At 54.7% G+C, this 13,398-nt stretch overlaps 1 protein-coding gene across 1 annotated transcript in view; it reads right to left on the bottom strand.

Moving 5' to 3' along the window:
* Positions 1–13,398, bottom strand: part of LOC121269354 (transmembrane protein 132E-like) — a 50,160-nt gene that overhangs the window by 2,616 nt on the left and 34,146 nt on the right. The window contains exons 8-9 of the mRNA XM_041173907.1: positions 10,118–10,382; positions 7,099–7,290 (exon numbers count right to left, since the gene is read on the bottom strand). Of these exons, the coding sequence (XP_041029841.1) occupies positions 7,099–7,290; positions 10,118–10,382 (457 nt within the window). The remainder of the gene's footprint in view (positions 1–7,098; positions 7,291–10,117; positions 10,383–13,398) is intronic.

Genomic DNA, 13,398 nt, shown 5'->3' with positions numbered 1-13,398 from the left:
GAGAGGGGGGGAGATGGGGGGGGAGATGGGGGGGAGATAGAGGAGGGGGAGAGAGAGGGAGGGAAGGAAGGTTAGAGGGAGGAAGGGAGAGAAGAGTGAGGGAGGGCGCGAGGGAGAGAGAGGGAGGGGGAGAGAGAGGGAGGGATGGAGAGAGGGAGGGATGGAGAGAGGGAGGGAGGGAGAGAGGGAGGGAGGGAGAGAGGGAGGGAGGGAGAGAGGGAGGGAGGGGGAGGGGTAGAGAGTGGCAGTGGGAGGGGTTGAGAGAGGGGGAGGGAGAGTGAGAGAGGGAGGGAGGGAGAGAGCGGGGGAGGGGAGGGAGAGAGAGAGAGAAGGGGAGGGAGAGAGAGAGGGGAGGGGGGACAGAGAGGGGGAGAGAGAGAGGGAGGAAGGGAAGTAGAGAGAGATGGGGAGGGGGAGGGAGAGAGAGATGGAGGGAGAGAAGAGAGAGAGAGGGAGGGAGAGAAGAGAGAGAGAGGGAGGGAGAGAAGAGAGAGAGGGAGGGAGAGAAGAGAGAGAGAGGGAGGGAGAGAAGAGAGAGAGAGGGAGGGAGAGAAGAGAGAGGGAGGGAGGGAGAGAAGAGAGGGAGGGAGAGAAGAGAGAGAGGGGGAGGGAGGGAGAGAAGAGAGAGAGGGGGAGGGAGGGAGAGAAGAGAGAGATGGGGAGGGAAGGAGAAGAGAGAGGGAGGGAGAGAAGAGAGAGAGAGGGAGGTAGAGAGGAGAGAGGGAGGGAGAGAAGAGAGAGGGAGGGAGAGAAGAGAGAGGGAGGGAGAGAAGGGGGAGAGAGACAGTGAGGGATGGAGGGAGGGATGGAGAGAGGGAGGGAGAGAGAGGGGAGGGGGAGAGAGGGAGGGGGAGAGAGGGAGGGGGAGAGAGGGAGGGGGAGAGAGGGAGGGGGAGAGAGGGAGGGGGAGAGAGGGAGGGGGAGAGAGGGAGGGGGAGAGAGGGAGGGAGAGAGAGGGTGAGGGAGAGAGAGGGGGTGGGGGAGAGAGGGGGTGGGGGAGAGGGGGGGTGGGGGAGAGAGAGGGGGTGGGAGAGAGAGAGAGGGAGAGGGAGGGAAGGGAGGATAGAGGGAGGGAAAGAAGAGAGAGTGAGGGAGAGAGGGAGAGAAAGAGAGGGAGAGAAAGAGAGGGGGGAGAGAGAGAGGGAGGGAGAGAGAGAGATGGGGGAGAGAGAGAGGGGGGAGAGAGAGGGAAGGGGAGAGAGTGGGAGATAGAGAGAGGGAGATAGAGAGAGGGGGAGAGAGAGGGAGATAGAGAGAGGGGGAGAGAGAGGGGAGAGAGAGAGATGGGGAGGGAGAGAGGGAAGGAAGGATAGAGGGATGGAGAGAAGAGAGAGGGAGGACGCGAGGGAGAGGGAGAGAGAGGGAGGGATGGAGAGAGGGAGGGGGAGAGAGAGGCGGAGGGGGAGAGAGAGGCGGAGGGGGAGGGAGAGGGGTAGGGAGAGGGGGAGGGGTAGAGAGAGGGGGAGGGGTAGAGAGAGGGGGAGGGGGAGAGAGAGGGGGAGGGGGAGAGAGAGGGGGAGGGGGAGAGAGAGGGGGAGGGGGAGAGAGAGGGGGAGGGGGAGAGAGAGGGGGAGGGGGAGAGAGAGGGGGAGGGGGAGGGAGAGGGGAGAAAGAGAGAGAGAGGGGGGTGAGAGAGAGAGGGGGAGAGAGAGAGAGGGGGGGGAGAGAGGGAAGGAAGGATAGAGGGATGGAGAGAAGAGAGAGGGAGGGAGAGAAGAGAGAGGGAGGACGCGAGGGAGGGATGGAGAGAGGGAGGGATGGAGAGAGGGAGGGATGGAGAGAGGCGAAGGGGGAGAGAGAGGCGGAGGGGGAGAGAGAGGCGGATAGGGGGAGAGGCGGAGGGGGGGGAGAGAGGCGGAGGGGGGGGAGAGAGGCGGAGGGGGAGAGAGGCGGAGGGGGAGAGAGGCGGAGGGGGAGAGAGGCGGAGGGGGAGAGAGGCGGAGGGGGAGAGAGATGGAGGGGGAGAGAGAGGGGGAGGGGGAGGGAGAGAGGGAGGGAGGGAGAGAGAGAGGGAGGGAGGGAGGGAGAGCGAGGGAGGGAGAGAGAGAGGGAGGGAGAGAGAAAGAGGAACATCAGTAACATCTCACCGCCCTTTCACAGCATAAACCACTGCAGCAGCTTTGAAATCTAGGCTTACACAGGACGTACTTGGCAGAAACAGGCCATTCGGCCCCACCAGCTCATGTTGGGGTTCACACTCCAGTTGAGGGAGAAGGGAACAGATGTTTAGGATGGTAGATTTGGAGGAAGCTCGGGTACTTGTCTAGTTTCCCCTTGAAAGGCATCTGTACAATTCGCTTCAACCCACATCTTGTGGAAGCGAGTTCCACGTTCTTAACACTCTCTGGGTTTCTTCCGAATTCCCTGTTGGAATTCTCGGCTTCTCCCCTCCCCCCAACCTCCCCACCTCCCCACCCCCCCCCCCCCCCCCCCCCACCCCCAGTTACGCTGTCCCTCACAAAGAGGAAACATTCCCTCTGTATCCCCGCTACCAACGCCTTTCGTAACTCTGAAGGGCTCTCTTCTGGTTAGGAAGACAGCCTGGGGAAAATTAGGGCCTTTTCCCTTGGGAGGAGAGAAGGTTTTGGAGGGGGGGGGGGTGGGGGCGGAGGTGGAGATTTGACTGAGGTGTTCAAAATCACCAAGGGAGTCTGGACAAGAGCAGAGGAGGGGGTGGGGTTGGGGTGGGGGGGGGGGGGGGGGGAGAAACCGATCCCACTCGTGAAAGGGTGGAGAGCAAGAGGGAGGGTGGGGGGCCTGGGTGTAAGGCAATTGGCAAAAGGAGCAAAGAAAAAGTGATAGGTCGAGGGGTGGGGGGGTGGGGGAGGGGAAAAAAAGGTTTTCGGGCAGCGAGCGGTCAGGATCTGGAATGCGCCGCCCGACAAGCGAGGTGGAGGCAGGTTTGAGCGAGGCGTTGGAAAGGGAACCGGCCTGTTAACCCAGGGAGGGAGGGAGGGAGGGACGGAAGGAGGGAAGGAAGGAAGTAAGGAGGGAAGGAGGGAGGGAAGGAGGGAAGGAAGGAGGGGGAGGGAGGGAAGGAAGGGAGGGAGGGAGGGAGGGAAGGAAGGAGGGGGAGGGAGGGAAGGAAGGGAGGGAAGGAAGGAAGGAGGGAAGGAAGGAAGGAGGGGGAGGGAGGGAAGGAAGGAAGGGAGGGAGGGAGGGAAGGGAGGAAGGAAAGAGGGAGGGAGGGAAGGAGGGAGGGAAGGAAGGAAAGAGGGAGGGAGGGAAGGAAGGAGGGAAGGAGGGAGGGAAGGAAGGAAAGAGGGAGGGAGGGAAGGAGGGAGGGAAGGAGGGAGGGAAGGAAGGAGGGAGGGAAGGAGGGAGGGAAGGAGGGAGGGAAGGAAGGAAAGAGGGAGGGAGGGAAGGAGGGAGGGAAGGAAGGAAAGAGGGAGGGAGGGAAGGAGGGAGGGAAGGAAGGAGGGAAGGAAGGAGGGAAGGAAGGAGGGAGGAAGGAAGGAAAGAAGGGGGGAAGGAAGGAGGGAAGGAAGTATGGAAGGACGGATGGAAGGAGGGAAGGAGGGAGGGAAGGAGGGAAGGAGGGAGGGAAGGAGGAAGGAGGGAAGGAAGGAGGGAAGGAGGGAAGGAAGGAGGGAAGGAGCGAAGGAAGGAGGGAAGGAAGGAGGGAGGGAAGGAAGGGCAGGGTTATGGGGAGAAGGCTGGGGAATGGCACCAAAACGCCAACACTCATCCGGCGAGCTGGTGCAGACATGGTGGGCTAAATGGCCCCCTCCTGCGTTGTAACAATTCCGTTTAGGTCACCCCCCACCCCCACCCCCACCCCCACCTTTATTTTGGAGAAAAGAACCTCGGTCGAATTACACAGGAACGGGCCATTCAGCCCGGCCGGCCTGTGGAGGGGGTCTGTGCCCCACACGAGCCTCCTTCCTCCCTCTCCTCTCCACCCCACCCCCATCGACATCCCCTTCCGTTCAGCTTCCCCTTAAAACGTATCGACGATATCCCCCTCCACGTCAGGGGGTGGTGGGGTCTGAGCTCCCCATTCTCGTCACCCTTTCCGTAACAAAGTCCCCCAACCCCCCCCCCCACCCCCCTGACGTACAGGATGAAAACTCTGCATCTGTCTTTGCCCTGGAGGAAGACGCGGCCAAAGTAATAGTGAAAGCGGAGGGGTGGTCGAGACTCCGGATGGGCTAAAAACTGATATATATAAAAAAAAATAGGTGGTACTAGAAAGAACGGCTGTACTCAAAAGTTAATTGGCCATCAGGACCCAAGGAGATGCATCTGGGGGAAATAAGGGTGGAAACTGCGGGACACACTGGCTATAACCTTCCAATGCTCTTCCGGTACAGGTGGTGCCAGAGTACTGGAGAGTTGCAGACGCTTGTTCGAAAAGAATAATTAGTGGCCGGTCCGTTTAACCTCATTGACAGTCGTCCCACGAGGTCCACGTCAGCTCCCCAGCCAGTCCCGTTCCCCCAGCCAGTCCCCATTGCCCCGCGGGTTCGTTTCCTTCCAAGTTGCCCATCCACTTTCCTCCTGAAACGATCGGCCGTTTCCCACTCCCCCCCCCCACCCCCCACCGCGGGGCAGAGAGTTAGTTCCAGGTCATTACCACTCGTTGGGTTAAGGCAAGACCTCCCTCACGTTCTCCCTTCATCTCCTGCCCAAAACCTGTGTCCCCTTCGCACTTGCTCCATCAGCGAATGGGAAGAGGTCTGCCTTGCCTACCTTATCGAAGCCTGCCACAATCTTGTCCACCTCGATCAAATCCTCCCCCCCCCCCCCACCTCCCCTCTCAATCCTTTGCCCCAAGGAGAACAATCCCAGCCTTTCCAGCCTAAACCTCCTCCCTCCCTGGAACCATTTTGGGTAAATCTCCTCTCGAGGACCTTCGCATCCTTCCTACAGCGTGGTGACCCGGAACTGAACCACAATTCTCTGCCATGAGGGATAACTTTACGAAGCCCAAGGTCCCATCTGCTTCGCTAACCACTCTCTCATTAGGGCCCTGTCGCTTTCAAAGATCAGTGGCCACGAGCCTCCAGTTTCCCTCCGTACCTGCACAGCCTCTAGAACGGTGCCATGAAGTCTATTTTGCCTCTCCCTATCCCTTCTGCCAAAATGCATCACTCCGCACTTCTCTGTCTTTAAGACCATCTGCCACTTCTCTGCACACTCTGCTCGCCGACCAATTCGTATCATCTTCACTGCTACTCTTCCAAGTCTGATAACAACAGCAAAATTTGAAATGTTACTCCCTGTTCCAAGATCCAAACCAAATATATATCAATAAAAGCAGTAGTCCCAGCACTGACCCTTGGAGAACATGACTGTCTACCGTCCTCCACTCTGAAAAACGACCATCTATCACGACTCTAATACAACGCATAATACAGCGGATGCTGGAAATCTGAAACAAAAACAGAAAACGCCGGAAAAACTCAGCATCTGTGGAAAGGCAGAGCTAACGTTTCTTAAGCTCTGAAGAAGAGTCATATGAACTCGAAACGTTAACTCTGTCTCTCTTTCTCTCTCTCCGCAGATGCTGTCAAACCTGCTACGTTTCTGCGGCATTTTCTGTTTCTCTATCTATCACGACTCGCTTTTCTCTATCTTTAAGACAAATTGTTTTTTTTAATCCAACTGGGCACTGACCCTCCTATAGCATGAACCTCAGTTTTGTTAACCAGCCTTTTTATGCGGTGCCCTGTCAAACGCTTCCTTAAAAGTCCCACAAAGATAACACCTGCTGCACTCCCTTCATTAGCCTTCTGTTTCAACAAAAAAAATTTCAATTCAATTAGCCCGAGCATGATCTGTCTTTTACAAACCGTAACTAACTCAAATCTCTACTAACTCAATTATACAGGAGCAAAAACAGAAAATGCTGGGAAAGCTCAGGAGATCTAACAACACATCGGTGGGGAGAACCAATAACAACCATTAACACCCCTTTGTCCTTTTGTGCATGACTACTTTGGCAATCTCTCCTCTGCCTATTGCTGGTTTTCTATCCAGCTTCACCCACCCCTTAAACAGTATAAATTTCATCAAATTTTTACTTCTCTTTAGCTCTGAAGAAGTCATACGGACTTGAAACGTTAACTCCGTCTGTCTCTCCACCGATGCTGTCAGACTTGCTGAGTTTTTCCAGCATTTTCTGTTTTTGCTTTAGAGTTCCAGCATCCGCAGTATTTTGCTTCAATTATACAGGGTGTTAGTTCTCTGCAGTGCTGTTTGCAGTCTTGGTCTCCTTACTTGAGAAAGGATATAACAGCAGAAGAAGCGATGCAGAGACAGTTCACTCAACTGAGGTCCTGGGATGAGGGGGTTATCTTATTTGGAAATGCTGGGCCAATACCCGTTAGAGTTCAGAAGGAGGAGAGGTGATCTTATTGAAACATATAAGATGCTGAGGAGATTGACAGGGTGGACACTGAGAGGATGTTTCCCCTAATGGGAGAGCCTAGAACGAGGGGACACAGTTTAAAAATAAGGGGGTCTCCATTGAAGATGGAGATCAGGAGAATTTATTTCTCTCACAGGGTGGATAGTCTATGGAATTCTCTTCCCCAGAGAGCAGTGGAGGCTGGGTCATTGAGGTCGAGTTAGATAGATTCTTGATTGACGAGTCAAAGGGTAAGAGGGGTAGGCAGAAAAGTAGAGCTGAGGCCACAATCAGATCAGCCAGGATCTGATCAAATGGCGGAGCAGGCTCGAGGGGCCGAATGGCCTACTCCTATTCAGCATGTTCCATCTCCAACTCTTCCCTTTCCCTAGGTCTCTGACTCTTCCCTCTCCGTCTCTGATCCATCCCGTCCCTCCTCCGTCCCTGAGCCTTTCCTTTACCACCCCTCCCCCCGGCCTTTGTCCCTTCCCTCTCCCTCTGACCTTCCCTGACCCCTCCACCTCAGACTCTTCCCTTTTACCCACCCCCATCTCCAATCAGCACCCCATTCCACTCCCACCAACACCTTCCATTCCCTTCAGTTGACCCCTGGTCTCAAGGGAGCGACAGGTCATATAGCCTCACCCGCTGCCCCACCTAACCTCACACGGTTTGCCACCATGGCTGCCACCTTTCTCCCCCTCCCCCCATCCCGGGGCAGGCCTGAGGGCGTCCGGTTGACCTACCTGTTTGGGCACGTGCAACGACCCCTGCGCTGTCGCCGTGGCGATGATCACCTGAGGGTGCCGACGGCTGCGTCTGAGCGAGAGCCTGATCCCGGTGACTAACTGGACGTCCATGTTGGTAATGGTCACCTTGTCGTCCACGATGGTCACCGACCGTTGGCCAAGGATGGAGTCTGACACTGGAGACAGGACCTAGCGAGCGAGAGACAAGCGAGCGAAAGGGTTCAGCGAGGCCAAGGACCGCAGACCAGGAGAGAAAGACAGGAACCTGAGCCGTGAGAGGGCCTGCACTGAGGGCCTGGGTCCTAGGCCTCAATAGCTGGGCCCAACAGTTCATCATTGAGGCCTGAGGGTCAAATTCAACTCTTGGCTCCACAGTCCAGCCCCATCTCTTCGGGGTGGGGGCCATAGGACCTGCCATTCCAGTTAGCTCCATGAGAAAAGACTAGGGAAACTTGTTTGTCTTGGAGTAGGGTCGCTTGGGAACTGACCTTCTGGAGGGAGACAGAGTGAATTCAAGCAACAGGAACAGTAGATCAGATCGCTTCAGATTAGACTGTGATAATGAAGGGAGGGGACTCGGGGACTGAGCAATATAGGGAAACCTTCAACTGATGTGGGAAAGTCCTCAAACAGAGAGAGTTTGATATTTTAATTAGGTGCTGTGTTCTCTCTAAACTCATGAGTGAAGATGGGCTGAATGGCCTTTGCGCCATCTATCTCTACTTCAGGAAATCTTTCAACCATACATTTATTACCTCCAGCCTGGAATATTTCAATGGCAGGCCTACACTCTCCAACTCGCCAAACTGCAACTCATCTAAAGCCCTGCTGCCCTGTATCCTAACTTGCACCAGGTCCTATTCACTCACCACCCACTATGCTTGCTGACTTACTCTGGCTCCTAGTCCTCAATTTTAAAATTGTTCCCTTTTTCTAATCACTCCAATCCTCCCGATCACTGTAACCTCCTCCAGCCCCGACAACCCTCCTATTTCTGTCACCTCCTCCAGCCCCTACAAACCTCCCTATCTCTGTCAACCCATCCAGCCCCAACAACCCTCCTTATCTCTGTAACCACCTCCAGCCTCGACAACCCTCCTTATCTCTGTAATCTCGTCCAGCCCCTACAACCCTCCCTATCTCTGTAACCTGCTCCAGCCCCTACAACCCTCCCTATCTCTGTAACCACCTCCAGCCTCGACAACCCTCCCTATCTCTGTAATCTCGTCCAGACCCCAAAACCCTCCCTATCTCTGTAAGCTCCTCCAGCCCCTACAAACCTCCCTATCTCTGTTACCTCCTCCAGCCTCGACAACCCTCCCTATCTCTGTAATCTCGTCCAGCCCCCAAAACCCTCTCTATCTCTATAACCTCCTCCAGCCCCTACACCCCTCCCTATCTCTGTAACCCCCTCCAGCCCCTACAACCCTCCCTATCTGTAACCTCCTACACCCCTACCTATCTCTGTAACCTCCTCCAGCCCCTACAACCCTCCCTATCTCTGTAACCTCCTCCAGCCCCTACACCCCTCCCTATGTCTGTAACCCCCTCCAGCCCCTACAACCCTCCCTATCTCTGTAACCTCCTACACCCCTACCTATCTCTGTAACCTCCTGCAGCCCCTACAACCTTCCCTATCTCTGTAACCTCCTCCAGCCCCTACAATCCCCTCGAATTCTGTAAACTCCTCCAGCCCCCAAAACCCGCCCAATCTCTGTAACCTCCTCCAGCCCAGACAACTGTCCTATTTCTGTCACCTCCTCCAGCCCCTACAAACCTCCCTAACTCTGTCACCCCATCCAGCCCCAACAACCCTCCTTATCTCTGTAATCGCGTCCAGCCCCCAAAACCCTCCCTATCTCTGTAATCTCCTCCAGCCCCCAAAACCCTCCCTATCTCTGTTACCTCCTCCAGCCTTGACAACCCTCCCTATCTCTGTAGTCTCATCCAGCTCCCAAAACCCTCCCTATCTCTGAAACCTCCTCCAGCCCCTACAACCCTCCCTATCTCTGTAACCACCTCCAGCCTCGACAACCCTCCCTATCTGTAATCTCGTCCAGCCCCCAAAACCCTCCCTATCTCTGTAACCTCCTACAGTCTGCTCGAACTCTAACTTACTCCAGCCCCCAAAACCCTCCCTATCTCTGTAACCTCCTCCAGCCCCTACAATCCCCTCGAATTCTGTAAACTCCTCCAGCCCCCAAAACCCGCCCAATCTCTGTAACCTCCTCCAGCCCCTATAATCCCCCCGAACTCTGATAACTCCTCCAGCCCCTACAACCCTCCCTATCTCTGTAACCTCCTCCAGGCCCTACAACCCTCCCTATCTCTGTAACCTCCTGCAGCCCCTACAACCCTCCCTATCTCTGTAACCTCCTCCAGCCCCTACACCCCTCCCTATCTCTGTAACCCCCTCCAGCCCCTACAACCCTCCCTATCTCTGTAACCTCCTACAACCTTCCCTATCTCTGTAACCTCCTGCAGCCCCTACAATCCTCCCTATCTCTGTCACCTCCTCCAGACCCTACAACCCTCCCTATATCTGTAACCTCCTCCAGCCCCGAAAACCCTCCCTATCTCTGTAACCTCCTCCAGACCCCTGGAACCCTCCCTATCTCCGTCACCTCCTCCAGACTCTTCAGGATCTCGGCAACGCTCAAATTCTGACCTCTTCCACATTTCACAATTTTAATCACTCCTCCACGAGCGGCCTTCTCGCCTGTTGTCTGGTCCCTAAGGTCTGGAATTTTTTCCCTCCACCCCCCACCTCCCTCTTCTCTCCCCCCGACCCCCTTCCCTCCCCCCCCTTAAGACACAACCTAGAGCCTTCCTCTTTGACCGAGCCACGCTGATATCTCCTCCTCGTGCGGTGTCATGTTTTGTCTGAATAGATTCCTGTGAAGCGCGTTGGATTCCTATTCAAAAACCACGTTAAAAGCTGCCAAGTAAATGCTTCCAGCTGTGGCTGAGGTAGCGCTGGCTTTCCCCCATCACCCGCGGTCAAACCCCCACTCACCTGCACGGTGGTCACACCCGGCTTCAAGCCGACCAGCGCTCTCCCCTCGCTCACCCTCGCCACGCTGGGGTCCACGACCCTCACCAAGGGACCCGCCATCTCGGTGACATCGACTTGCCAGCCCGCGCCCGGTGCGCACACCATGCCCTCGCCAGAGGCCCCCGCCACAAACTGGGTGAGGATCTTCAGGGCGGCGTGCTGGTACTGCAGGGGGCAGCCTCGGCCCTTCTTCTCACCCGCCTCGTCCTCCTTCCCCTCAGCCGGGCTGTTTCAAAGAAAAAAAGGGAGGGAGCGAGGGTCAAGTCACCTTCGGACTCACTGGAGACGGCACTAGGATTTAGCAGCGGGGGGGGTGAGGGATTACAGTCCGGGTGGACAGACCAGAGAGGCTGTGGTTACTCTCCTCGGCGCCCAGGGAAGGGTCAAGGAGAGATTTGGTACGGGCAGTCAAAACCACGCAGGGTCTCGACGGAGTGAGTGAAGAGGAACGGTTTTCAGTGGTGGAAGGATCAATAACCTGATCGCACAGACATAAGGCAAAGGTACCACACAAGGAATGAGAAAAATCGGGTCTTCGTGCAACGAGTGAAAAGCATCTAGGGACATGGGCCATCCTGCAGCGGTTGAAGAAGGCAGCTCGCCATCGCCTTTCTCAAGGGGGCAGTCAGGGATGGGCAATAAATGCTGGCCCAGCCAGCTGGCTTTCTGTGACTCCAACCCCATAGGATTGTAGTTGACTCTTAACCACCCTCTCCCGCCTTCTTTGATCAGCACAATTTTATAATCTAAAAGGAAGGTACCTGAGATGAGAGAACCTTGAAAGGTTATAGTCAGGCTCAACTGCAGTGTTCCTTTTTCCTTGACTGATTCATGGGCTGTGGGCATCGCCGGCAAGGCCAGCATATGTTGCCCTTCCCTAACTGCCCCTTGAAACGAGCGCTTTGCTCGGCCATTTCAGAGGGGCAGTTGAGAGCCAACCACGTTGCTGTGGGCCAGGAGTCACACTGTAGGCCCAGACCAGGTAAGGACGGCAGATTTCCTTCCCTTAGAGGTCAGGAGTGAACCAGATGGGTTTTCACAACAATCGAACCATGGTCACTGTTACTGAGGCCAGCTTTTAATTCCAGATTTATTAATTGAACTTAAATTCCACCAGCATTGAACCTGTGCCCACAGGATTAACCTGGGCCTCCGGATTACCAGTCCAGGGACCTAAATTCCTTTCGAATCCCTGGAATGGAAACCATCTGTCCCTGGGGGTTTTGCTGCTCTTTAATGTCATTAATTTATTCCTACCGTTAATTTTTTTTGGCGCACGTTAATTTGACAGAGTCCCTGTCCCCGAGGCAATATTAGTCTTCTTGGGATGCTAACCTCTCATGTCAACGCTGATGCTAACTACTTCATGCTGGCCATTTCCTTATTTTCACTGACAACATCACAGTTCTCATTTTTCCCACCCTCTTACCCCCCACCTAACATCATCGTAAAAATATTGTGCGTTGATTTTAATATCCTTTGCAGATTCCCTTTTCTGGGCTCTTACTGTCTAGTTTTGTGTCCCTTTTGGCATTCTCTGTGTATTCCTCTGTTTGCCAGAACCTGTGCTTATTTTTGTGTTCTTGCACGCTTCTCTTCCAGTGCTATGTTGTCCCTTACCTCCTTAAGTTGCCGTGGCTGTCATTTTTTTTGGCAAATAGTGCTCTTGGCCCTCAGGGATACAAACTCTCTTTGAACACGTCCCTCTGGCCCTTCAAGTTACCCATTGACAAGGCTGGCCCAATTTCCTGTGCGCAGCCTCCGAGCCGCTCATTTGAAGTCGTCCCTACCTTCAGTCTAGAATCTTATCGGTCATAGGGACATAGTGCTGCAGAAAATTATCCCGGGCACACTCTAGAGATCCATTACCTTTCCGACATGTGCTAGTTTGCTTGTCCTTATCCAGACGGAGGTGAATAGCCCTCGGTAAAGCTGCTCTGCCTTTGCCACATGCAAGGGAGTAAAAGGAGAGACGTAGCGGAGATGTTTCTACTCGCAGGCCAGACCAGGACGCGGGTGTCGAAAAGTACAACCCCGATGCTAAGAAATCCACTGGGGAACTTGGGAGAAGCTTCCTTATCCAGAGAGTGGCCAGAATGTGGAACCCGCTCCCACAGGGAGTAGCGTCGATGTATTTAAGGGGAAGCTGGATAAACAGGCGAGGCAGTAGGGAACAGAAGAGGATGTTGATGGAGTGGGGTGGGTGCGGGATGAGAGGGGATGGTGGAGCACAAACGCTGTAGGGCCGAACGGGCCCTTTTCTGTCCAATGAGTACAATGCAAACGGTGCGAGAAAGGAAGATGGTGAAAGCGTAAAAGGAAGGAAAGAGAAAGGAGAAGGAGAGCGAGAGAGGAAGAAAAGTCATTTATCTCACTGCCATCGGTGGGATGTCTACAAAGGATATTAAAATCAACACAAAATATTTTTACGATGACACAGGTGGTTGGAGGGTGGTCAGGAGCAACATGGGTCTGTGGGCAAATGGGCTACCGTGTTTTCCACCTTACAACAGTGGCTACGTTTCAAAAGTACTTGACCAGTTGTACATCACTCCGAGACGTCCTGAGGTCACAAAAAGAGCGTGCGCCCAAATGCGAGTTTGTTCCTGCTTTACCATACTTCCACTCAATATTGTTAACGTTTAAGGAACAAGACCAAGGTCAGTTTTGGAAACAGGGTTCATTGGGTGGGGTGGGGGGGGTGCGGTGCCCCTCGGTCGACAGGAGCTGGGAACCCAACGGGAAAAGAGATGATATCGTGCTGACGGTGTGTCTGTTTTTGTTCCACTCAAGCGACGGGAGTGTCTCCGGCAAGGCCAGCGATTGTCGCCCATCCCTAATTACCTGAGGCGTGATGAGCAGCCTTCTTGAATACAACCGAGTGGCTCCCTGAATCGGTTCAGAGGGCAGTTTGAGAGCCAGTGCGGGTTCGGAGTCACGCGCAGGTCAGACCGGGTGTGGATAACAAATTCCCTTCCCCGGTGGATATTAGTGAACCCAATGGGTTTCTAACACCAACGTGGTCACCAGTATTGAGACCCGGTTCCAAATTCATTTAAGTCATGGTATTTAATTTCACCAGTTGCCATGGGGACATCTGAACTCACGTCTCAGCATCATTGGTCCAGGCTGCTGGGTTACTACTTCAGTAACACATGCAGGGTGCTATCGTACCCACTAATGGATGGGCATCTACGTGGGTGTTTTTTTACCCCATCGTAAATGTTGACGTAGTAATTTAC

The sequence above is a fragment of the Carcharodon carcharias genome, chromosome 24 (assembly GCF_017639515.1).
Source record: "Carcharodon carcharias isolate sCarCar2 chromosome 24, sCarCar2.pri, whole genome shotgun sequence".
In the NCBI taxonomy this organism is placed as follows: domain Eukaryota; kingdom Metazoa; phylum Chordata; class Chondrichthyes; order Lamniformes; family Lamnidae; genus Carcharodon; species Carcharodon carcharias.
The sequence above is the reverse complement of the archived record's forward strand: the minus strand, read 5'-3'. Positions and strand labels throughout refer to the sequence as shown.